Source organism: Megalops cyprinoides, chromosome 24 (genome assembly GCF_013368585.1).
Source record: "Megalops cyprinoides isolate fMegCyp1 chromosome 24, fMegCyp1.pri, whole genome shotgun sequence".
NCBI classification, from domain to species: domain Eukaryota; kingdom Metazoa; phylum Chordata; class Actinopteri; order Elopiformes; family Megalopidae; genus Megalops; species Megalops cyprinoides.
This window is the reverse complement of record NC_050606.1, coordinates 5914062-5938588: the sequence shown is the minus strand read 5'-3', so window position 1 is coordinate 5938588 and position 24527 is coordinate 5914062. Positions and strand designations below refer to the sequence as shown.

Here is a 24527-nt window from a genome sequence, read left to right as displayed (position 1 = left end):
TTTCTCCACACACATACTCGTATGTAAACAAGAGCCCATTTTTCTCATACATATAAAAAGACAGGATTTTACTAAAATCAGACAAGCCATTAAATGTTACAGCACACATCTCATTACATTATTCCTCATCACCCAAAGTAAAAAAAAAAGAAATCATTTTTAAACAATTAATGCTTAAACATCAGAAAAATGGGATTATATTAAAGGATGAGTATTGCTAGACATTACCATCTAAGGCCTAAAAATATTTTTCATTTTAATTCTGCATCATTGTAATGTCTTCTTGTGTTGTACTCTGCCATTACTTGTAAATCACTTTGGATAAGAGCATCTGCCAAATGAATAAATGTAAATGTCTGAGATTCCCTTTTAAGTGTATCTGTTCTTCAGTGCTGACACAAAGACAAAAGAAAAATAGTACCTAGGTATGCTCCTCCTCTTTGGGAATTTTAAGAGGAAGACCTGGAGCTGAAGCCTGTGGAAGAGAAACTGTAGCTGAAGCTGGAGGTGAGGTCCACACTGCCCCGCCGGGACCCGCTCCTGGACCCGGTGCGAGACCCAGCCCGCGAGCCGGAGCGAGACCCGGGGTTGGAGACGTTGTAGGGGCTGCTGATTCCCTTGGAGGAGATGGATGTCGCCTGGATCATCTTCATCCCGTTGTTCTCCTCCACCATGCAGTTGTCCAAGGCCTCCTTGTAGGAGATCTTCAGCTTGGTCTTGGGGCAGGTCAGGTTCTTGGCGTAGTTGCGGGTGTCCTGGAGTTTCCGAGCCCCTCTCCCGTCCAGCCACCCTCTACTGATGGCTTCTTCGATGGACACCTTCCTCCCCGTTTCGGGCTCTATCAGGCCACCCGTGAGGTACTGAAACTCCAAGAACCTCTGCCCGGCATCGTAGGGCAACCACTTCTCCTTCATAGCTTCCGCTGCCGACATCTTCCTCTTGGTCTTCACGTCCTCAAACCCCAGGTACGCTTTCTGAGCCGGCTTCAGCTTGTTGGCCATGTCCTCGTCTATGATGCTCTGGTGGACGGCGTCTTGCAGAAACAGCCTCTCTCCATTGGCCGGGTTGATGATGCCCCCGGTGCAGACCTGAGCTTCCAACAGACGCTGGGCGGTGATGGTGTCCATGATCCCACGCCGCAGAGCTTCAGGAATGGTTATTTTCTCAATGGTCTCCGTATCGAAGACGGCCGCGATGGGGCTTTGGTCATCCAGCACCGCGGACGGCGGCGAGAGGGTTATGGACACGCTGGCGAAGCGCCTCCTGGCGGTTGGTGATGATGGCGCCATCTGCGTCGGGCTGCTGCAGGTGGCCACGTCCTCCGCGTTGGTGGATGTTAAGGACAGCCCAGTGGTGGTCTTGCTGAGGATCTGGTCTGCAAATTCTGTGAGGGTGATAGCCCCCAACTGGTACCGCTCCAGGGTGCTCTGTTCGATGATGCCCTTATTCAAGGCGTCTTGGATGTCAAACTGCCGGCCTGTCTTTCTGTCCACTATGACCACTCGGGTGGTGCCGTCCGACGCTGTGATGGTGATCTCCTCCCACTCGCATTCTTGCTCCGACAGCTCCAGGAAGGTGTCGTAGTCGATCAGCTCCCTGTGGTAGGCCTCCCGCACCGTCATCTCCTTCCCCGTGTCGGGGTCGACGATCACCACCCTCCGCTTGCGAAGGGTGTTCTTCTGCGAGGTCTGCTGCATTGCTCTCGGCTTGCTCTTGTCCCACAGGGGCAGCAGGACCAGCCCGGTACTTTCATCTTTGATGCACCTGTCTTTCAGCTGCAGGTAGGTGAGGTTTTCCTGGGTGTTGGGATCGAAGAACCCCTTGGTGTCGTCGCCTTCGTACGTCAAGATCTCGTTCATTTCTTTGTCAAAGTACCCTCTCTGGTACGCGACTTCCACATCGATGCGGTGGCTCTCTTTGGGGTCGATGATGCCGCCACTGGCAATCTGGGCTTCCAGCAGCCTGATCCCGTGCCCTTTCTCGATCACGCCTTTCGCGATGGCCTGGAAAAGCGAGATGATTTTGCCGGTGCGCGGGTCTTTGTAGCCGGTGACGGCTCTCTCTGCAGACAGGAGCTTCGATTTGTACTCTTTTCCCACGAGGCCCCTCTTCCAAGCCTCCTCCACTGTCAGACACAGGTTGTTGACTGGGTCGATCATGAAACCAGAGGCTGCCTGAGCCTCCAGGAGCTCCAGGGTGGTGCCGGGCCTGAGGAGGCCCTCTTTCATAGCCTGGTAGATAGGCAGGGTCCTGTTGTTCTTCTCGTCATAGACGCCTGCGATGCAACTGGAGCCGTGCAGGTATATCTTCAGCTTGTCCTCGATGTCCTTGCTCGTCAGAGTGCCTTGGTTTATTTTCTCCACATCTGAGGGAGACAAGAGCTTAGAATCGACAAGTGCACTAATGGGAACTTCCCCTCGGAGACCTGGCACGGTCATCGGTTTCTCTGGGGCGGGGAGGAGGAGCAGGCCAGAGGCCGGCTCCACTCTGCACTTCATCTTCAGGTCGCTGTAGCAGGCGTTCTGCTGAGTGGAGGGGTCTATGTAGCAGGCCGGTCTCTTGTTCAGAGCCCTGTAGAGATCCTCGTCGATCAGCTTGCGGTCGAGAGCCACATCTTTCGGGAGGAAAACGCTCAGCACCGGGTCCAGGATGCCTCCAGCGGACTCTTGTGCCTGGAGCAGGCGTAGCGTGGTCTCCCTGTCAATCCAGCCCTTCTTCAGAGCCTGTCCTGCAGACAGGAGCTTGCCCGTGTGTGGATCCTTAAAGCCTGTACTGGCAGCTTCGGCTGTCATCAGCTTGTCCCTGTCCTGGGTGTCCACAAGGCCTCTGGAGCAGGCCGCGTCCACCGACATCCTGTCGTTGAATTTGGGATCGATGATGTGTCCCGTGGCAACCTGAGCTTCCAGGAGCATAATGGCACTCTCTGGCGAGAGCAGGTTCTTGCTCTTAGCCTCGGTGATGGGCATCTTGCCCTGAGGACCGCTTGCCACTCCAGCGATCACGCTGGTGCCTTTCAGATTGAGCTGGATGTCGACGGCCACCTCCTCTACGGTCTTCTGGCCCTTGAGTAGCCGGCTGAGAGTGGCCTTGTCGATGATCCCACAATCGCACAGCTGATGGGCGGATACTTTGCGGTGGACGCCATCGAAGACAAGCAGGGCAGCGTCCACTGTGTCCCCGCCCTCGTCGGTCTGCGTTTGCCGATGAAAGGCCTCCGGCCGCTGTCGGAGTTTTAAAAGCTCCCTCTCTAGGGCTTCCCGGGTCGACATCAGGTCGGACACCTCCCTCTCGCAGCTCAGCAGCCGGGTCTTGTACCGGTCCTCCACGCTCCTCAGCTCCGACATCAGCCTCTCAATCTCGCTCTTCAGCGAATTCCTCTCCCTTTCGGCTTTGTCTCTGTCCGAGTCCTGCTGCCTCAGGAGACCTTCCTTGAGCTCGTACTGGGACTTCAACAGGTTGAGCTCCCTCCTGATCTTCTCGGCCTCCTCCTGCAGCCGCTGCTTCTGACGCAGCTCGGACTCCAGCGAGACCTTGATGCGGGCCAGCTCGTCCTCACTCTTCTGCATTCTGCTCTTGTCCTGCTCCATCATTTTGATCCGGAGCAAGAGGCTGTCCTTCTCTTGCAGGACCTCGTTGTAGTGGGTCTGGGATTGGTGCAACATGCCAGATGTCTGATAAAAAAAATGGTGAAAGAAAATTAGCAAAACAAATCAAGACTGTAGATAAAATGTGATTTGAATTTTCACACATTAATTTGTCATACTAAAAAGACCTAATCAAAGGAATCTATTAATAGCCTATATCTTAATCGAATATATAATATATATGCATAGTTACATATACACTATATACGTGTTGCTTATACAGTGAATACAAAAGAGTAATCATAAAAACATACCTGACACATATTTACACACATCGGGTTGGAGCAGCATGCAAAACAAAATAAAACAAACAAAAATGCAGACTGCATGGCAGCTTCTTAGAGCCATCATAAAATAACTTTTTGCAAGTTGCAGAATTGAAATTCTTATCCCAGAATTTTCGTATTAAAAGATTTATTTTTCTTTGTTTAATTTTTTTTTCATTATTTATCGCATGATGTCGGGGTAACTATTTTGGTAATACGAGGCTCCTTTCACTATATAAAGATTATAAAAACCATAGCTACCACTATGGTGGCCATAATAAGCTGCCATTCCATCACAATTGCCAATCAACTAAATATAAACGCACAGCATGCATAAGGTTGTACTTTACAGCTTGACACATTAGATCAAGCTCAAAATACTTTTTTTATGAGTGGCCATACCTTGGTACCAACATCGATTGCAAATGATTAAAGCACATATCCAGCTAAGCAACATTTTGGACACAAGACAAAACATATACCGTACACAACGTGACAGGACATGAGCATGGGAAAGACACTTCTTATCAGCTGCAGCACAAGTGACGAAGACTTGCTGATCACACAAAACGATTGTGGCTGTGATTTCAAGTGCATTGAAAATTCTCAAATGGAGGTATACCTCAGCGCCTTCCTTTAGGATTTTTTCGATTTCCGTTTTCAGCTTTTCCCTTTCCTTGGAGAGCTCGTTAATGTGCGCCTGGTGCTCGAGGGCTCTCTTGTTGGCGGTCTGCAGCTGCAACTGGAGGGTGGATATCTGGGAGATGGTCTGGCTGTCGGCACTGTCCTTGTTCTTCTTCAGCTCGTCCCGTTCCTGCTTGATGGCCCTCAGCTCCTCTTCCAGCCTCAGACGCTCCTTGGTCAGCTTCTGCGTGAGGCTCTGCAGCTTCTCAATCTCGGTGGCGTTGTCGTTCAGAACCCTGCTCTTCTCCTCGATGGTCTTGTAGAGGGTCTCGTTGCGGAGGTTGGCCTCCTTCACCCGGGCCTGCTCCTGCAGGAGCTGGCCCTGCAGAGCCTTCAGCTCGGCCGTCAGCTTGTTGAGCTTCTCCGTGGTGGCCTTGTGGTCCCGCAGGCTTTTGTCGAGGGCCTCCTGGAGGCTTCGGAGCTCTTGATCACTCCTGCGGCCCGCGGTGGACGCCTCGTCCTGCTGCTTCCTGAGCATGGTGATGGTGGTCGTGTACTCCGTGCAGGTCTGGCTCGTTCTCTCCAGCTCCGCCTCCACCATCTTCCTTCTCGCGATCTCGTCCAGTGCCGCCTTTTTCTGCTTATCCACCTCAGCCTCCAGCTCGTCCACCAGCCGCTGGAGGTCCTTGATCCGGCCCTGCAACCTGATGGCGCTCTGCTCGGCCTTTTCCCGTTCGCTCGTCTGCCTCTCCAGGTCCACCCTGACCAGGCCGATCTCCTGCTCCGTCACCTTCAGCCTGCTGATGACCTCCACGGACGAGGCGTTCTTCGCCTGCAGGTCACTCTGGGCCTGCCTGAGGCTGCCGTTCTCCGCCTCCAGGGCTTTCCTCCTCCTGCTCTCCTCCGCCAGGTTCTGGGTCAGCAGGGTGATCTCCCTGTTCTTGTCCTGGATGGCTTTAGTGGCCTCCGCCAATGCCTCCTTGTGCCTCAAGTCATCCTCCGCCCTCTGCTTGGTGATCGTGTGGATCTGGATCTCCAGCTCCCTCCTTCTCCTGGACTCCTCGGTCCCCGTGGACCTCTGCTGGTGGACCTCCTGCTCGGCCTTCTTCCTCAGTTCCTCCGCCTGGCCGATGGAGAGTCTCAGTCTCCTCAGCTCCTCCTCTAAGTCCCTCTTCTCACCCGTGAGCCTCTCGCACTGCATCCTCAGGTTGCCCGTGTCCTCGTCCTTCTGCTGGGCCAGCTTTGTGATGCTGGTCTTCGTGACGTGGATCTCGGACTCGTACGTTTTCTTAATGTTACTGATCTCCTGATTACACTGGTTCCTTACCTTTGAGAGCTCGGCCTCGGAGGACTGCCTCCGCGAGGTCTCGTCCTCCAGCTGCATCCTCAGCCTCTCCACGTCCCGCTCCTTGTCCTTGATCGTCATCTCGATATCCAGCTTGGAGCGGTTGAGCTCGTCCAGCTCCTTCTGCCTCTTCCTGACGATGCTCTCATACTCATCCCTCTGACTGGTGTACCTCTCCTCCGCCAGCCTCCTCTTCCTCTTCTCCTCCTCGATCTGGTAGGTGAGGCGGAGCACCTGCTCGTTGAGGTCCTTCACCTGGCCGTAGGTGCTGTCCAGGTTCTCCTTGGCGGCGCTGACCTGCATGGCCTGGGTCTGCTTGACCTCTTCCATGGACAGCAGCTGCTGCCTGGACTGGGAGAGCTCCAGTTTGTACTGGCCCAGGGTGTCCTCCAGAGACCGGTTCCTCTGCGACCGCTCCAGGGCCTCCTCTTTCAGCCGCCTCAGCTCTTCTTCCAAAACGTCGATCTTGGTGTTCCTGATCTGAGTGATTAAACATTGAGGCTTCCTGTAAGACACGTCTGTACTTGACCATACACAGATAATCAGAGACAACACTCACAATGTGTACTTTATGACTCTTAAGCCTATTACATGAAATCTCTGTGTTTTGATTAATGGAAAACATCCCAATAGGAATTTTGGAATGCAACATTGAAGCAAAATATAAAATATAAAATATAATGCAAAGGTAGATGCACATCGTTTGAAAAGCTGTTTAAAGTCATCTTTACTGATGTCATGCAGAGGACATGCAATTTGAAGCAGAAATTTTGTTCATCTTAAGCATGGCATTAATGGTATAAAGCAAAGCAAGCTAAGCAATAATGTACTGAAACTGCATCCTGTGGAGAAACGGGTGAAAATGAAATTTAAACTGGTATAAATAATTGGTCTATGTAAATGTTATACTGTATTGTATTGTATTATATTATATTATATTATGTAATATTACATTATATGTATCAGATTTGAATAGAACATCATGAAAAATGACGGAATAATGAATCTGCATTAAAACATGGATTTCCCAGCATGTGGTGTTCATAAAGGCAGGTGCAGACATTTCCTGCTCCTGGCAACACTCTACCTTCAGCTCCTCCATGTTTTTCAGCATCTCTCCCAGGAACTTGTAGTAGTCACCGGAGCGGGTGAGCAGCTCGATGTACTGCGACTGAAGGTCAGCGGCCTGGGGAGGGAGGGACAGCAGATCTGTCTTCACACAAACCGCACAGGCATCCGCAGCGGGCCCCTAAGCCAGGCAAGCTGATGACAGCAGCCAGTCGTGCGGGCGGATATCAAACTTACATATTGTTTACATAATCTGATATTGTTAGATATTACTGTTATGTATGTATATACACTCAAATGCACACATACACACAAACAAACACACGCAAACACAGTCACTAAACAGGAAGACAGGGTGACAGACAGATAGGTATATATTGCTCCATAAAATATATAAAACCGGGAAGTAAAATGGAGATTGGAAGATCAGTTGAATGTTTATTGCTTTATCACTCGTGTTCAGGCCTCAGAAATGGCATGGAGATGCTAAACACAAGTGAAGTCCCTTTTGCTCTAATCCATGCCTTTGTGCCTCCTCTGGGCCTCCATGCCTGTACAGCCTCGCTGGGTGGCAGATACTCACCTCTTGCCTGATGACAGTGGCTGGAGACTGCAGCATGGTTCTCTTGATGGGGATGTTGAGCAGGGTCTCCAGGCCCGCGCTGTAGGAGGCCAGCTGCAGCTCGTAGTCCTGCCAAACAAACAAAAACACTGTCAATCGCACATCCTAATGCACGGATAACAGCAATAAATATAACCTGTCAATCCCAGCGGTACTACCAGTAGCACGTCTGAAATGTTTGATTTGTAGTTTTAACAGCAGGATATCAGCTCAGATACAGACAATTATTTTAACACATCCTTATAATACAAAATCAGTGGATCTGTTAAGCATTGTGATACTCATGAACAAACAGAATGCATTTAGTGAAAACTAAAAAACTACAAAGCCCAAGAGGAGTAAAGGCAAAACATTCATTCGCTATAAACTTCAAACTCACTACAAGTGACACATCCAAATGCAAGCAGCATATCATACTACTGTCAGAATAATCCTTTGAACCCTTAACAATACTGGAACCACAAAGGTCACAGCATCTTGACGTTGGTCACTAAAGACATGCTCCATTATCTAGCCTTGTAGGTGTGGTGACAGAGGACAATAAAGTCCCCAGGTTGAGTGTTTCAAAGCAGTGTCACCTTGATGGAGGCCGCACAGGTGTCTGCATCCCTCTGGACATCTTCGACTTTGTCCTTCTTCCCTTTGATTTCAGAGTGGAGCATCTGTCGTTCCAAACACACACACACACAGACACACACAAAAAACACACACACACAGACAAAGTCACAAACATGGTCACAAACACTGCCTCCGGCTGATGTCTCTTGTGGATATGATGCAGGTTGGTGTAACGCATTTAAAAGGCATCTAGGTTGGGTTTTACGAGAAAATACAACCCAGGGAAACTGTTTGGTTGGACATGCAGAATTAAGCATTGCAGATCAGCCTCGTAACACCTGTTGACATTTGGGACATTTGACATCTTTGCCTCTCCCCTGTCTCCTTCAGAGGAGGTCCTTTAAATGTGATATTTTTGCTGATATCATTGACTGGACAAATGCTGAAGGGAGTAGGACAAGCAAGTAGCTTAAAATGTTCACTCTGGAGCAAACTTCAAACATTAAATTAGCTAAGCATTCAGTAACTGACCTACAAAACCAGTCTTGTTAGCCTGCAAGCCAACATCTGGTTAACATCCATCATTAGCAGGCAACATTCACTAACACTGCTAAGTTATCCACAGGCTCAGCTACACAGATAGCCATTTCTGCAGTGTCTGCTTCCCACTTCCAGTGAACACATTCCCCTGGGATTCACATTACAGGGAAATACAAGAAAAATATATATTTTTTTTATAATTTTAAGGTAAGGTATTGATATTTGGAGTCCTAGATGCCCATTAAATAGAGAGCTGTATGGAGCATGTCATCATGGAGTTTGACCCCATGAGATGTGGGGCATCACTGTGCCGGTACCTTCTGCTGGTTGATGTGCTCGGTGAGGACCTTGATGTCGCTGAACTTGCCGGCCTGCAGGGCTCCCTGGCGTTGCCGGGCGTCCTCGATCCAGTTGCTGAGCAGGGAGCTCGTCTGCTTGTAGTGTTTCAGCTGCTGCAGCTGCTTCTCCAAGTCCCACGTCCTGAGAAACACGACCGGGCGCAAGCTCTCGTCAGAGCCATCTCTCCCTCACTCCCCGCAATCGCACTCTAACCCGACAACACCGTCATGTTTCCCAGGAAACAAGACTGCACTCTCATCTGAGCGGTCCTCCATTCCTCGAACTCTTACTCTGACCAACTCTGGATAAGATGACCGCGTGCGGATCGGAACGGTTCTTCACCCTACTATGCTCTAATATGAGGCTGTGATATACACTTTATATGTAATATAATGTAGTACTGTGCTTTTTTTTAAATGCTTTTGTGATATAAGATACTGAAGTGATTTCAATTCTAAACATCTTATGGGAGATATAAAATCAATATTTGATATGAGCTTCTGTGGTCATAAAAACTGTAACTATGACGCATGTAATGTAATGTAATGAGAGATGTAAAGTATGTCATATGAGCTGTTGTACTGCTATAAATTGTGTGATATGAGCAACACAAAGTATATCTGATATGAGTTACTGTAGAAGTAATAATCTGTGACTACGATATGAGAGAAGTAAAATATATGTGATATGAGCTGCTGCAGTGATATAATCTGTGAATGTGATATTGGAGATGTAAAGTATGTTGTGATATGAGCCACTGTAGTGATATAATCTATGACCGTGATATGAGCGATGTAATGTATTTTGTGATATCAGCCTCTTTAGTGTTACAATGCGTGACCGTGATATGAGGGATGCAGTGTATTTTGTGATATGAGCCGCTGCAGTGATATAATCTGTGACCGCGATACGGGCAATGTAAAGCATGCGGTATGGGGCAGAAGACACTTTAGGCCACTCACCTGCTGTCGATCTGGGTCTGGATGCGACGCCAGCGGTCGCTCATCTGGTTCACCAGCTCGGCGTAGCGGGACAGGTCCACGTCGCACTTGTGGAGGGACTGGTCGATCTTGTCGTTCAGGCGCACGGCGTTGCCCAGCTCCAACTCCATCTTCTTCAGGACGTCCCTCTTCTGATCCAGCTCTGTCTTCATTTGCTGCGGGACACAACATCGCAGATGTACGCTCACAGCAATGTCCTACGTGTACAGTTCTTATCTGCAAACACAGTCCCAGAAACTAGGCTCCTGTTGTAGAGTGGCTTGGGTGTCACTGTCACGGCCACATTACTGACTTCATCATCCTTATAATCATCATCATCATCATCATCACCCTTTTCTTCATCATATCATCATCAGTATCATAATAATCATCTTTAATATCATTATCATCAGTTTATTCACCATAATTGTCATTATGGGGGCAGCAGTGTAGCATAGCAGTAAGGAGCAGGACCTGTAACCAAAAGGTTCCTGGTTCTATTCCCCACTGGGGTTCTGCTGCTGTGCCCTTGGACAAGGTGCTTAACCCAGAATTGTCTCAGTAAATATCCACCTGTATAAATGGACAGCATGTAAAAAACTTTGACCTATGTAAGTCGCTCTGGATAAGAGCGCCTGCTAAAATGCCAGTAATTATCCTTATCACCTTCTTCCCCATAATCACTGTAATCATCATCATCCACATCATCATAATCATCATAATCATCAAAACAAAATATATCAGCTCAGTCAGTCCTGCAGACAGAGGCAGCGCTTTTTGTTTGGAAGAAAGAAGAAAGCAGCAGGTGGAATGAGGAGCAAAGCACCAATGAGGTGAGTGATCGCAGGTTTGTGAGGGCCGTTTGTGGCGGCTTCACTGCGGCGTGACACAGGGGACCTGGGCCTGGCTACCTTCAGAGTGGCGCGGTAGTCCTCCACCTCCCGCAGGTCCAGAGAGGACGTCTCCTTCTCCGTCAGCCGCGCCTCGTGCACCTTGATGATGTCCTCTGCCTGCAGCAGGCTCTGCATCAGCGCCTGCAGTGCTTTCAATCTGCAGACAGGGGGCGCTAGAGTCTCAGACACAAGCGTATCAACCTACAGCTCAAAGCAGGAGTACTGCACGAACTCCACTTCCATGCGTTTATGCATATGTATATATGTTAACATATGGTAAAATCTGAATTCCACATTTCAAAAAATAATTTCATACACAGCATGAATTAATTAAAAAGGACAAGACAATGAGAAGTGGCAAATAATGCTATGGCTGAGCCTTTACAGCTGATTTTGAACTAGGACTAGAATTAACACCAACAATTATAACGGTTAATCAACATGGATACAATCTGCATATCACATTCCCTCAAAAGAGATTCACAGACCTTCAAAAGGGGGATCACAAACCCTCAAAAGACTGATCTGCGTATGACTTGCACCGCGCGCGACCGCCATTTGGGGGCGTCGGTGGCTCAGCTGTACCTCTGTATGTATATGGAGGCGGATCCTTCCAGGCTGCCCAGCTTCTGGTTGATGAGCGTCAGCTCTGACCGCAGGAACTTGGCCTTGTCGGCGTCCGTCATGCCCTCCAGCTGCCTCAGAATCCTTTCCTTCAGCCTCAGGTACTCGTCCCGGATCACGTCTATGTCCTGATGGATCACCTGTCACAGCAAATGAAGATAAACATACATCTATCACAGCCAGTGACGGTTTATAATTCTAATTTTAGGGAACTAAATACTCACACAAATACTCAAGTACATAAGAGGTTAATGGCTTCATGGATAAAATGATTTTACTATTCCTTACATTTCCTATGTAATAGTATTCCTCTGAATCCCAGCAAACATCAAAATACTGTATACTACTAGTATACAGTAATGCAACATACAGTATACAGTTTGAAAAGCTAAACACAAAATCTCCAAAATCCTGAATCCAAAACATTTATTCTCTCTATGTCATATATTAAAAACATATTTCCATTACCATAACACAAGCAACTGTATGCAGACAGTAAAATGTAAATTATAATACTGCATGTATTGTTAACATGTTTGACAATACATGCAAAATTAGTATACACAAAGGTGCCACTAATTAAAATTATTTGTAACACTTAGTATACTGAAATGTACTAAAATATGCATTTCTTTATGCACATTTAGTATCTCATATTTTCCCACATATCGACACATACTGTATTTATTTTCCATTAAAGTCATTAAGTCTTAAAATTGAACAACTTTAATGGAAAATTAACCTAAAACTGAACCGCAACAGACAAATCCTTAACTGAGTTATCTGAATTAAACTGATTTATCATTAATTCTGGCGATCATTTAACCCCCCAAAACTGTGTTTGTGAATTAAAAAGTAAGTAACGCTCAGTGAGGCCTAAAGCAGGGATGCCCTCACTGTACCCGTTCCCGCTCCGACAGCAAGCAGCGGCGTACCTCCAGCAGAACAAGGTTCTGAGTGCACTCCTGGACGCTGTTCTCCCCCAGGGGCAGGTGGAGGTAGCGGGTGAGGCCCGATTCGGCCTGCTCCAGCCTCTGCCTCAGGGCGTGCAGCTCAGACAGCAGAGTCAGGCTCTGGGAGGAGGTCTGGGAGGAGGTCTGGGAGGAGATCTGGGAGGAGCTCTGAGGAGGCGCAGTCTTAACAGGCTGGACGTTGTTCACCTTCACCTCAATATCCTTCGCAGTCTCCACTTTTTGGGTTTGGGCGACTGTGGAAGGCAGACAGAAAAGATTCTGCATTTTCCTTCATCTGCCTCAAAGAGAACTGAATAGGAGGTGGCTAGCAGCTGACTGCCCTCTGCTGGTGAATAGTTGTTACTGCGGTACCCACTCATTTGTCAGTCAGTCAATAGATCAGTCAGTTGATAAGTCCCAGAGTCGGTGAGTGAGGGACTATAACTCTTAGGAGTTAGAAAAAGTCAGGCAAGTGCCCTTGTTTCAAACTATACAGGGGTGATCCTTTGCAGCCTTCTGCTTCTACAATCACGAATGGCAGGAAAGTCACACGGCCAGCAGGTTAAAATGACCGTGACACTCACTGTACGTTGGCAGCTGTATGATCAGCTTGTCGTAGTGGGTCTGGGCGCCGCTGTACTGCGCCTCCACCTTCCTCTTGTCGTCGTCGACGAACATCTCCGAGCCGAGGGAGTTCCGCTGGAACTCCTGGTAGTGGGTCTCCAGGCTCTTGATGATGTTCCTGTACTCCTCCGGCCGCATCTTAGCCAGCTGGAGTCACCAAAAAAAGAGATCACACATCACCATTTAAACTTTTAGTGTAGCTTGGCCGGTGTGTTCTGCGCCACTGCAGGAAAGGTCAGAATGTTTGGGTTGCCCGGGAGACGCACCATGGAGATGGTGAGCGAGTTGATGCGGTTGATGTCTTTTACGCAGTACTGCCAGGAGATTAAGCTCTTGATGTTGATGTACAGCTGGTTCCAGATACCCATGATGGCCTCATAGTACTGCTCGTTCCTGGAACAGGGAAAGGAGATACTTACTATCTGCAGACTCTCGACAATCCCTGTCAATGTATGCGCAAACCCCACTCATTCACAAGCAGGGAAGCTTAGACTCTTCAATACTGGCAGATTACTCCATAGTAACTGTGGTAAGATTTAACTTAACTAGCCTCTACTGTAACTTTAAAATGTATGAAATATACATTGCACATTGTGTATGTATTGTGTATTATCGTGTGTGCATTGTGTATTAAATATGCATTGTACCTTGTGTATGTGCAGTATATTTATACACTGTATCACATATACAATGTATAAATATACTGGCACAAGAAATATTTTGTAGGAAATGGTTTGGAAATTCAAGCTGTCATGCAGTTGAAATATTACTGTGATTAGTGTGATTGTTAATGATGTTGTTGTCGCACGAATCCCAGCATTGCGGTTTGAGCCCGGGGGGCAGGGGGAGGACACTGGCCGGGTTCTTACTTGTTGGCCAGGTTGATGCTGAGGGGGTTGGGAGGGGGGACCTGGAGACACACAGACGGGATCATCATGTCCAGGCCCCCGGGGCCTGTCACCTGCCACTTGCTGCGCTGGGAGTTGTCCTTCAGAATGCCCTCGTTCCCTTTACAGATCTGCTTCTGTTTGGTGAAGAGAGAGACAGGCAAATAGGGATTTAGATGATGTGTGAGAGGGACGGACAGACATACAGACAGACAGAAAGTGTCTGAGTCTGCGTGTTTGCGTTTGGACGTATGTCGATAGAGTGCGTGCTTGCGCGCGTGTATGTGGAAGAATGTGTGCATGTGTATGTTAATCTGCATACGGGCATTGGTGCATGCGTGTGTGTGTGTGCGTGGGTGTGTGCATGTGTGCATCTGTGTTTATGTGTGTGTGGCCACGCATGCAGGTGTGTGTGCATGTGTGTGCCCCCCTGCGCGCGTGTGTGTGTGTGTGTGTGCGTGCGTGCATGCGTGCATGTGTGTGTGTGCGTGTGTGTACATCTGTGTTTGTGTGTGTGTGGGCACACGTGCCCCTGTGCAAGCATTCATGTGTGTGAGTGTGAGTGAGAGTGTGTGTGAGTCTGTGTGTATACGTGCATGTGTACTGGTCAGACCTGATCCTGCTTGAAGTCACACAGAGCCTTCACGATCACAGGGCTGGTGCTCTTCTCCTCCGGGTTGCGAGGTCTCAGCCTCACGATGCTCTTGGACTTGCTGACCAGGTGCTGCACCTGCCGCTTGCTCTCCAGAATCACCTCCTTCTCCCTCTGTGGACCATACACCTCTGCTTCACCTGACACACTTTCCCATACGCTTTTCTCTTAAATGCTCAACTCTGGTTACATATATTATTTACATAGTATACTGTACATCTAGCTTAGCCGTTGCAGCAAGTTATACCAGTCTGAAATGCAAAATATTTAAAAGGCAGTGAGTAAGTTTCTATGAGGGGAAAAAAAACCTCAGATTGAGGGTTTGATTAGATACACCAAGCGTGTTTTGTATGCCAGTGAGTAAGTTTCTATGAGGGGAAAAAAAACCTCAGATTGAGGGTTTGATTAGATACACCAAGCGTGTTTTGTATGCCACGCTGTACGTTACCTCCAGGTTCTTGATCAGCTCTACGAGATTCTCCAGAGGGGTGCCCTTGTCGCAGGTGAACTTCTTGCGGATCACCTCATGTTCCTTCTGCAGCTTGCTGTAGGTCTCATTGGCCTCCTTAAAGAACTTCAGAGTGCAGAAAAAAAATATAGGACTGTTAGCTTCCAGGTATTAAAAGAGCAGGCCATTGACAGGCACAGTCAGACCCCTGGAGGCAGGTGCCTTACCTGGCTGTAGGCAGCATTCTCCTTCAGGTGCACGTCGATGCACTTTGTGATCTGAAGGAGCCAGCTCCATTGGGTCTGCAGGGTGTCCTTATAAGCCTGAACAAAAACAAAAAAAAAGACATGGAATAACATTAGGGCCATCCACCTTAAGGAACACAAGAGTAAATGGACAGCCAGAGAAACATTTTTACAGATTGATTTCCCCATCTGGGACAGTTCATCACCAGTGAGGGTATGGACTATACCATGAGCTCCTTCCTGGCGCGCCCAAGTTACCAGTGACTGATCATAGGACGTTTGGCTCACCAGTGCTTGGATGGAACTTTCAGTGTACGACAGTCCAACATTTTGGGATCCATACAGTGTCTTCAACCCCACACCTCAAAGTGCAGTGATGGTAATCTCTGGTGTTAGGTTCTACTTTGTGGAACAGACAGTCTGCGTAACTTTGGCTCCTGGAGAATAAACCTCGTCTCTGCAAGACCAGTCTCATTTTATTCATCAGACTGTCTGTTCCACAAAGTAGAACCTAACACTGGCATTTGTTGAAAATGTAGCCTTCTTTGTGAAAAGAAGCCTCTCAGACAGCTCAGAGAGAGTCTGATTGTCAATGCAACCAAACTAGCTGCTTTTCTGCACTCTTAGGGCAATACCAAGGGTGCCTTGATCGTAACTCTGAGAAGTTACTGCTACTGTACCTCTATCTTGTCAGAGGCTGGGTGATTATTCTTTAGGAGGTTGTCGATTTTCAAATTAAGTTTATTGAGTTGCTTTTCCTTCTCTTCTAGGTCACGCATCAGTTTCTGTGAAAAAACAAATTTAATATCAAAAATTCAAATTTCATGAACACAGCCAACATGAATTCCACACACACCGTCCTTAAGGAATTGTGAATAAGGGTCACCAATCCTCACACATAATGAGCTTGAATGCTTCACTGTGGTACGTGTTGACAATCGTATTTTTTGTATGTTTTGTATCTGCTCAAATTCGCACATTTCAGTTAGATTAAATATGGGCCTAGAGCAAACCCTCTAAGACAAATCTGAACAACACAGTTATTCATAACCAAAGTCAGTCAAAAATCTTTTTTTTTCCTCAATTCCATCCAAAGAACCCATGTTTAAACAGCCCTAACTCCTCTCTGTGATGTGGTCCAGGTTCACATGTACAGCGTGCTATCATGAATATCACCAGAGAGTAAGTGTGGACTAGATGTGCACCCCCCTTACCATTTATTTACATTTACATTTATTCATTTGGCAGACGCTTTTATCCAAAGCAACTTACAAGTGAGGCAGAGTACAACACAAGCGAAAGCCATACATGGAGTCACAATATCAGAAGCACTGCATGGCCAGGTTTCAATCATTGGCCAGACAGGGCACAAGCTGGCTCGTAGAGACACCTTACCGAGTAGCTCTCCTGCTTCCTGGGGATGTAGGTGTCGATGTTCTTGTCCCCCCAGTCGAACACCAGCTCCTCCTCCTCGCGCTCGTTCACCCACATGATCTCCTTGGAGATCTCCTCGATGATCTTCAGCAGGTCCCTCAGCTGGTTGGTCCTGCTGAAGGACATTTTCTGAAAAAGGAGGCAAACGACAATAATTACACACATACGTGTATTAAGTACGGACGCGCAGTATGAGTAGTTTTATAAAGCAACACTTTTGGAATACTATCACTCTGGAAGTGAGCCGAGGGGAAAGAATTTAGTTGAAGATACGGCTTCAACACAGTGTGGTTGTGAATCCTTGGCCTGTCCAACTGAACCATTTCCCCTTGTTTCACGTAATTAATGAACGGCTCTGTGTTCGTGATGCTGGAGGAATGACACTTTTATCTCACCTGTAAGCTGTCCCACTCCTGCTCCAGGGCTTTGCTCAGTGCCCTGTCTCCCTTCTGGTCCTGCGAGAGAGATGCAGTCAGGGTGAGATGTCTGGCAAGAGCCAATGAAAGCCAGTGGGAGGCAGTGTAAAAACTGGCAAAGGCCAATGAGAGCCAGCAGGAGGCAGTGAGACATTTTTACAAGGGCCAGTGAGAGCCAGCGGGAGGCGGTCAGAACTCTGACAAGAGCCAATGAGAGCCAGTGGGAGGCGGTCAGACCTCTGACAAGGGCCAATGAAAGCTTCCTGGAGGCGTGGACTGTGCACGTACCAGCTCGGCCCGGGCTCGGTCCATCTCGATGCTCCTCTGGATGGAGCTGTGGAACTTATTGTGACTGATGATCTGCTGCTCGATGGTGGCCGGGTCCTCCCCCCACGGAGACGTCTCGATCAGCCGCTGTGGAGGACACAGAACGTCCGTCACCACTCCCAAACGACCCGACCGTGGTTCGACACGTTCACAACACACTTTTGAGGGGCGTTTGTGCACACTCAGTAATGGTAGCTTCAGCTGCTCACACTCCAAACCACATAACAGCAACATCTCACCAGGTCAAGGCCATGAAAAAGAAACCTTTCTGAAAATACGAAATCAAAAACTCACATACGGAGAATGCTTTCATTTATACAAACAGTGGATTATATATTGTACCACAAATACATGGTATTTTCCAGATACTGCTTGGTCCTTACAAAAATGCATGATTTCATACAATGTTTAATGTACACAATAATATTTTGGTGGCACAGAGCATTGCTCAAAAGCTCACAAAAAAGTTAAATAAAATAAAAAAACAGTACATGCAACCTGTTGATTTTCTGCACTGTACCAATTTTAGCCTCTAGGTGGCAGATGATAAACTTCCATTGCCCCAAAGCCAACCCTTATCAGAAGGAAAATATTCCAAGAATCTAACAGAAGAGTCTTTGTGCTTTGATAGGCAAAGAACCACTTACTCCTTCTGCCCCACCTCACCACTCCTTGAGCTGCTACTCTGAGTCACATGCAGGGCTGTCTGTTAAAGCAAGCTTTCAGAGGCAAAACACAAACACCCCATCTGCAGGTGAACAATCACCTCAGGTCAGTATGAGGCAATTTCTTGGATGGTTGCTGGACTCAGAGTATCTGGCAGAAAGCTGATATCCAGGAGTGAAACAATGTGAGTAAGACAGGGAGTAAGGGGGAGAGTGACGGTAAGGGTCTGGAACAGGGTGAGAGGGAGGGTGAGACACAGGGCGTGATGAGAAAGAGACAGACGGAGTGTTAAACAGACGGCGAAACTGGGCGGGTGTCCAACAGTGCGCCAACGGGCTGTTCTGCCTGCCACCATGCCTTCAGCATGAGTCAGTGCTCAGGGCTCAGGGCTGTGTGCCTCCCTCTCTCACCTCACCTCCTCGCTCTGTCCCTCACCTCCTCCCTCTCTCCTTCACCTCCTCCCTCTCTCCTTCACCTCCTCCCTCTCTCTCACCTGCTCCCTCTCTCTCACCTCACCTCCTCTCTCTCACCTCCTTCCTCTCTCACCTCACCTCCTCGCTCTATCCTTCACCTCCTCCCTCTCTCTCACCTGCTCCCTCTCCCTCACCTCACCTCCTCTCTCTCACCTCCTTCCTCTCTCACCTCAACTCCTCTCTCTCTCACCTCCTCGCTCTGTCCCTCACCTCCTTCCTCTCTCTCACCTCCTTCCTCTCTCACCTCACCTCCTCTCTCTCTCATTCACCTCCTCCCTCTCTCCTTCACCTCCTCCTTCCCTCACCTCCTCTCTCTCACCTCACCTCCTCGCTCTGTCCCTCACCTCCTCCCTCCCTCCTTCACCTCCTCCCTCTCTCTCACCTGCTCCCTCTCTCTCACCTCACCTCCTTCCTCTCTCACCTCACCTCCTCGCTCTGTCCCTCACCTCCTCCCTCTCTCTCACCTCCTTCCTCTCTCACCTCACCTCCTCCCCAGCTCTGTGGGTGTCTGATTTCATGCTGGGAATGCTGGGATATGCAGGGTGTCACCACACAGACAAACACACACACACACACACACACACACACACACACAAACACACACACACGCACACACACACACACACACACACACACACACTCCTGCTGCCCTGAACTGGTTCAGTTCAGCTCCTCTAAGAGAGCAAGGGCTTTTTTCACAGAAAGTTGTGAGGAGAGCACTGTGGCTCGACAGGTTTCCCAGCTCTTACGGCAGACACCATGAGAAAGTGAAACCCTGGCAAAGCACTTCGATAAACATATGAAACATCTCAGATCAGTATGTGTGCACAGCCCTTAAAATGAGGCCCATGGTGAGAAAATCCAACTACACAACTTCATCTGAGGGAAGCCAGTATCATGTCTAATTAACCCCAAATGAAGTCTAGATGCTGATTACACACCCAGAAAACATGTTAATCCACTACATGGGACTACAAGTCCCATGGTGCACCACAGAAGAAAACATGCCGGAGGGAGGATAGGCACATGTGAAGGAGAACCTTCACCCCAAAACTGTTATTTGTTAAATTCTTAATTGTTAAATGTTTAAGGAGATTTGTCCTTAAAATTGCTACTTTCCAGTAACTGAGCTCATTTCACATGAAATACATCTAACCAGTTAATTGTTTCACTGTTATTGTCTGTCTGTAAGCCTGCCATTGATTAACCAGCTTCACCTGTCTAAATTAGCTTATTTAATGCAGGTGTGAGGCTGCAGTACCAGGAGACTGAGCTGGTGTGGCTGTGTGCTCAGGCTGGTTCCTTGTTGTTGGGAGATTATTAATATAATTTATTGTTTTTGTAAATTTTGCCCCTTCCCTTTGTTTTTGTGAGAAGGGTTGGCCAGCTTCTCCACAGCGATGTCATCTGAGCGACTCACAGGTGTCTGATGAGTGAGCTGCTCAAGGATGCTATGGTGTGACAAGGGCACTCTGGCCAACCCTAACACCTTAGATACAAAAGCAAACATTTACAAAAGCTGGGCCATCTCTCGCGGTACCTTCTGCTGGCCGATCCATGCCAAGGCCTCATGGAAGTTTCGCCCCGGGTCGTCCCAGGTGACACCCCCTCCCCCGCCACCGCCCCCGCCCCCGCCCCGTGAACTGCGCTGCTGGAAAAAGCGGGTGGAGTCCATCCTCTCCTGGAACTGATCCACACTGAGCCAGAGAGAGAGAGAGAGAGAGAGAGATCATCCATTAGTACTGTTAGTACTGCAGCGAACGAGAGAGAGAGAGAGACGACATCCTGATGCAATACAGCGATAAACCCAAACCTTGCCCATTTCACTCCATGTGCATCAGAGGTAGACATGTTATGGCCTGTTGTTCTTGTTACGGATGAGAAAAATCACTCCGAGCGACACGTCTTTGAGTGGAGTCTAGCCGCTAGCGTTATCTGACAGAGAGCACAGCACTGATGTCAGCTCAGTGATTCATGAGTACCCCTGGTGGGGTGTAATTTGGGGCTTAAATTTGATCTTAAAATTCCTCATCCAGCTCTCTCCTCACACGACCTTCCAGCGTGCCTCACTCCCCCTGGCACCGCGCCACAAGGTGGACATTCCCCTCCTATCTGTGCCAGCTCTAGAGTGACACTGGTGCCACAGGTCAAGGACACTAAACCTGCACATCCATACACACCACATACACAAACATTACATTGCATTACATTACTGGCATTTAGCAGACGCTCTTAGAGCGACTTAGACAGGTTACAATTTTTACATGTTATCCATTTATACAGCTGGATATTTACTCCAAGGCAGTTCTGGGCTAAGCACCTTGCCCGAGGGTACAGCAGCAGTGCCCTAGCAGGGAATCAAATCAGCAACCTTTCTCTCATGATCCCTGCTCCTTACCACTATCCTACACTGCTGCCCGAACATACACACACACACACACACACACACAGGCTTGTGTGATGGTAACCAGGCCTCACCTCCTCATGATGCTATCACTGGGCTGGCCCATCTGATGCAGATCCATGGCGATGTCCCTCAGCTGCTCCAGCTTCATGGAGGCCATTGTCAGGCATTTCTCTGCCTCCATGGCTCCACCCTGCACCGTGAACACAAGACACACACATACTCAACAGGCAAACATACGCCAGCCCAAATGTGTTACCTGGTGGACACACTATTACCGTGGTGATTACTGTTTCTAAGCTTCTAAAAGTCCTTTAGCCACTAGCGCTAAACCTGGTTTCTTGATGTGCAGATGAATGAATAAATCCAAATGAAAAATCAAATGTCCAAAACAACATTCACGCATAAGTTGCAGTTGAAATAAACTGACACCTGACTTCCTAAACCTGACTATTTAAAACACAAACCCACCGCCGAACATCAAACATGACTGCCACCTAGTGTACTGGAAGAGTGACATCCCAAAACAAACTACAAATACAACACACACTGATGGCTCATACAATTACAATTACAGAGTCGCACTGATTCAGACTCATACTCACAAGTAATAAAATGGTTACAGGTGCTTGTGTCTCGACTGGCTATGAAAACATTTTCAATGGTGCCAAACTGGCACACATTTTGCATCTGGCTGAATCAGTTTGGTGAGATCGGGGTAGAAACACCTACTCATTCTTCATAAGCAAACACACACGTTACTCTGCACACACACGTTACTCAAACAACAAGCGGCTCATTTTTTTTTTTGTCGCTCAGTGAGTCACTCTGGACAAGAGCATCTGTCAAATGAACGCAAATGCAAAACATACAAAACCTAAAGGAGGCAGAGGACAAGCAAACACCGGCATGCAACGACACGTTGCAAGCTCCTCACAGCATCCCAGCGCACAGTGTAAGCCTGAAATACGGTCGCGCTTCACTGAATCAGCGGGAGGCACAGATTGGCTCTTGAATTTCACCCATGATAAACTTTCAGTTTTACTGAAAATGAATGGTCAATAATCACCCCCCACAAAGCAGAATTGATTTGTATACTCTGTCTCCAGTGTGAGTACATTGTTACTTCAGACAATAACATCATCAGCAACTGGCAGTGGCTTTTAGTTCAGACCACCCCCGGGCAAAACCATGGGTAATATACATTAAAAACTAAAAGATCCGATACTTAAGGACAATTAATGTGTGAAAGGAGGGAGGAAAAAAAGGGAGTGAATCTGAGAAATATCCATACAGAAAGAAGTTCATCCTATTTAAAAAAAAAAATCAGTCAGGTTGTGCAAGAACCTCCTACTAGACTCAGCATCCAGCATTACCTCATCGTACCACTCCCACCTTCACTGTAGGCTCTGACTGCTTCCATACACAGAACTTTTTTGATACTCATTGTTGCCATTTTGCATTAGTCTGTGGCATTACGGTGGTCCCCACACCAGAAGCAACCACTGAACTACTTTCAGCTGTGTCTGGAGTTCACATACATGTGCACGTGTTTGAAAATACATGAAAATTTACCTTTTTTGTCCCTATACTTTGGAATATTTTGTAAGACCCACATACATACAATGCACCTAATACAGTTCCCAAATGTGTAATTCATACAAAATATGAGAGGCAATACCTTACTCTTTCAATGTATGCACTGTATTTTGACATGTAATTAAATTGTGCATTTTGTGTATTTTATAATGTGTATAATGCATTAATGCACACACACACACACACGTATAGTATATTTGCTCACAAAGAAAACTTACAGACTGGAAAAGCATTTCGGCTTTGTTCAGGTGGTCGTTAATCTGAGTCTGAAGGAAGTGGACGTTCTGGTGTACCGACTGCAGGCTGGAGCTGTACGGGAAACCAGGTAAGATGTCTTCGAATGTTAAAGCTTTCCTTGACTCTGACAGACTGCAGTTTTTTTTTTTTTTTTTTTTTTTTTTTTTTGTTACTTATGCACTGGATTTAATTTGTGCTAAACTATTACAAATCAGCAGCAAAATTGTGTCGACATTTCAACCAAAAGTGAACATATCTATCAAGAATAACTTAAATTATAAATATACAAAATGCGTCGTTTGCCTTACTTTAAAGACTCTAACTAGCTAGTGGTTATCACAACTGGAATGCTCCGTACACAAGCGTGCTTTTTGTTGTTTATGCAATTTTTATTATTTTCATCGCGTGGTAATACAACCCAAGACAATCTAACGTCATGTCACGGAGAGTAGGACTGACGCATGTAGCCTACAAGGAAACAGGTAGTGCTTGTCACAGACATTTTTTATGTAAATACGGAAAGTATTATAAACAACTAAAATAATGACACACGTTCTAGCCTAGGCTTAAAAGTAACTGGGGGTTTTTCATTGTGCGAATGTTGCCAACTAAAATAATATTGGCACTAATATAAACAAAACTGCTGACAAGTTGTTGTTGTTGTTTTCCAAGGCATCTGATGGGTCTAATAATAAAGAAATCAACCTTAGCCAACAAAATATATATTCGTGGATGGTTCCAGAAAAAAAGAGAGAGAAAAAAAAACAGGACCAAACACAAAGCATACCCTCCGTGTCCTCTGCCCACGGTGCTCTTCCTGTAGAAGAAGGTGCTGGATCCGTCCATGGGTAACATTTGCTCCTGGGGAAATACATTACCGCCGCCGTGCATTTCGCTCCTACTGTAAGAGAAACTAGCACTGGAGAGGTCGGGCCTGGAATTGGCTCTCCTGCTCATGAGGGGAACTTTGGTCTGGGAGCCGGATAAACTCATTCTTAATCCAATGGAAGACTCAAAAGGGAAAATATATACTTAAAACAGATCGGTTATGAAAGAAAAAAAACACACACACACTCAGCAAAGTACAGCCAGGCGCTCGCCTCCGTTGTCACCGAGCGCACAGACTGATACGGGAACACGGAAGAGTTACGTTTTGCCAATACGAGACCACACCTATCGTTTTCTCAAACGGTGACAGTAACTTCTCTCTCATCCCCCCTCTCTCTCTCCTTCTCTGCTTACACACCTCTGGCTTGCCTCGGGGAAGGTGATACGTTGTGGGCGTGTCCTTTCCCCTTTAAGGAGACGGAGAAAACTAGAGAGAATTTCTCACGGTCTGAACAGCGTCCATGTAAACTGTTAGTCACACCGTGGAATTTCAGCGGTCATCCTTCATTGTCTCAATGGACGATCGTCACCATGCCATTTCTGATTAAGATTATTCAATACATAAGAACTGCATCATAACGATTCTTTGAAATTCAGACATAGGCATATTTGTAATTTATTATGTTGTTCTCTCTATTATGTTGTTTCCCGTGGCACAACATAAACAATTTTATTCAGGATGACCTATCTTTGACTTCTCCACAAGTAATCAGAGGTTATGTTCAATTTCAACACTGTAACTTACACCGTACTCAATGTAGTCCATATTCA

General features: G+C 47.4%; 1 protein-coding gene across 2 annotated transcripts; it reads right to left on the bottom strand.

Moving 5' to 3' along the window:
* Nucleotides 1-293: 293 nt before the first annotated feature.
* On the bottom strand, nucleotides 294-24008 carry LOC118770908 (desmoplakin-like). Of its 2 annotated transcripts, none has more exons than XM_036518678.1 (24): nucleotides 23656-24008; nucleotides 22850-22940; nucleotides 21107-21225; nucleotides 20169-20325; nucleotides 17451-17576; nucleotides 17142-17201; nucleotides 16708-16875; nucleotides 15993-16097; nucleotides 15295-15390; nucleotides 15068-15193; nucleotides 14581-14733; nucleotides 13950-14104; nucleotides 13347-13473; nucleotides 13041-13227; nucleotides 12439-12710; nucleotides 11465-11643; nucleotides 10898-11036; nucleotides 9969-10162; nucleotides 8985-9147; nucleotides 8148-8231; nucleotides 7531-7638; nucleotides 6967-7065; nucleotides 4533-6359; nucleotides 294-3671 (listed from the first exon to the last, which is right to left on the bottom strand). In XM_036518678.1, the coding sequence occupies exons 1-24, from the start codon at nucleotides 23859-23861 to the stop codon at nucleotides 450-452; spliced, it is 8163 nt and encodes a 2720-aa protein (XP_036374571.1). In that variant the 5' UTR covers nucleotides 23862-24008; the 3' UTR covers nucleotides 294-449. The 2 variants fall into 2 exon arrangements, with proteins under 2 accessions (XP_036374571.1, XP_036374572.1); XM_036518679.1 differs by having other exon boundaries at nucleotides 5862-6359.
* Between the last annotated feature and the right edge of the window lie 519 nt (nucleotides 24009-24527).

Coding starts and splice junctions, on each gene's coding strand:
- LOC118770908 (XM_036518678.1), bottom strand. CDS start 23,861: ATGAGTTTATCCGGCTCCCAGACCAAAGTTCCCCTCATGAGCAGGAGA. Junction 17,202..17,450: donor ACCGAGCCCGGGCCGAGCTG/GTACGTGCACAG, acceptor TCTCTCTCGCAG/GACCAGAAGGGAGACAGGGC. Junction 14,734..15,067: donor AGCTGATCAAGAACCTGGAG/GTAACGTACAGC, acceptor TATGGTCCACAG/AGGGAGAAGGAGGTGATTCT.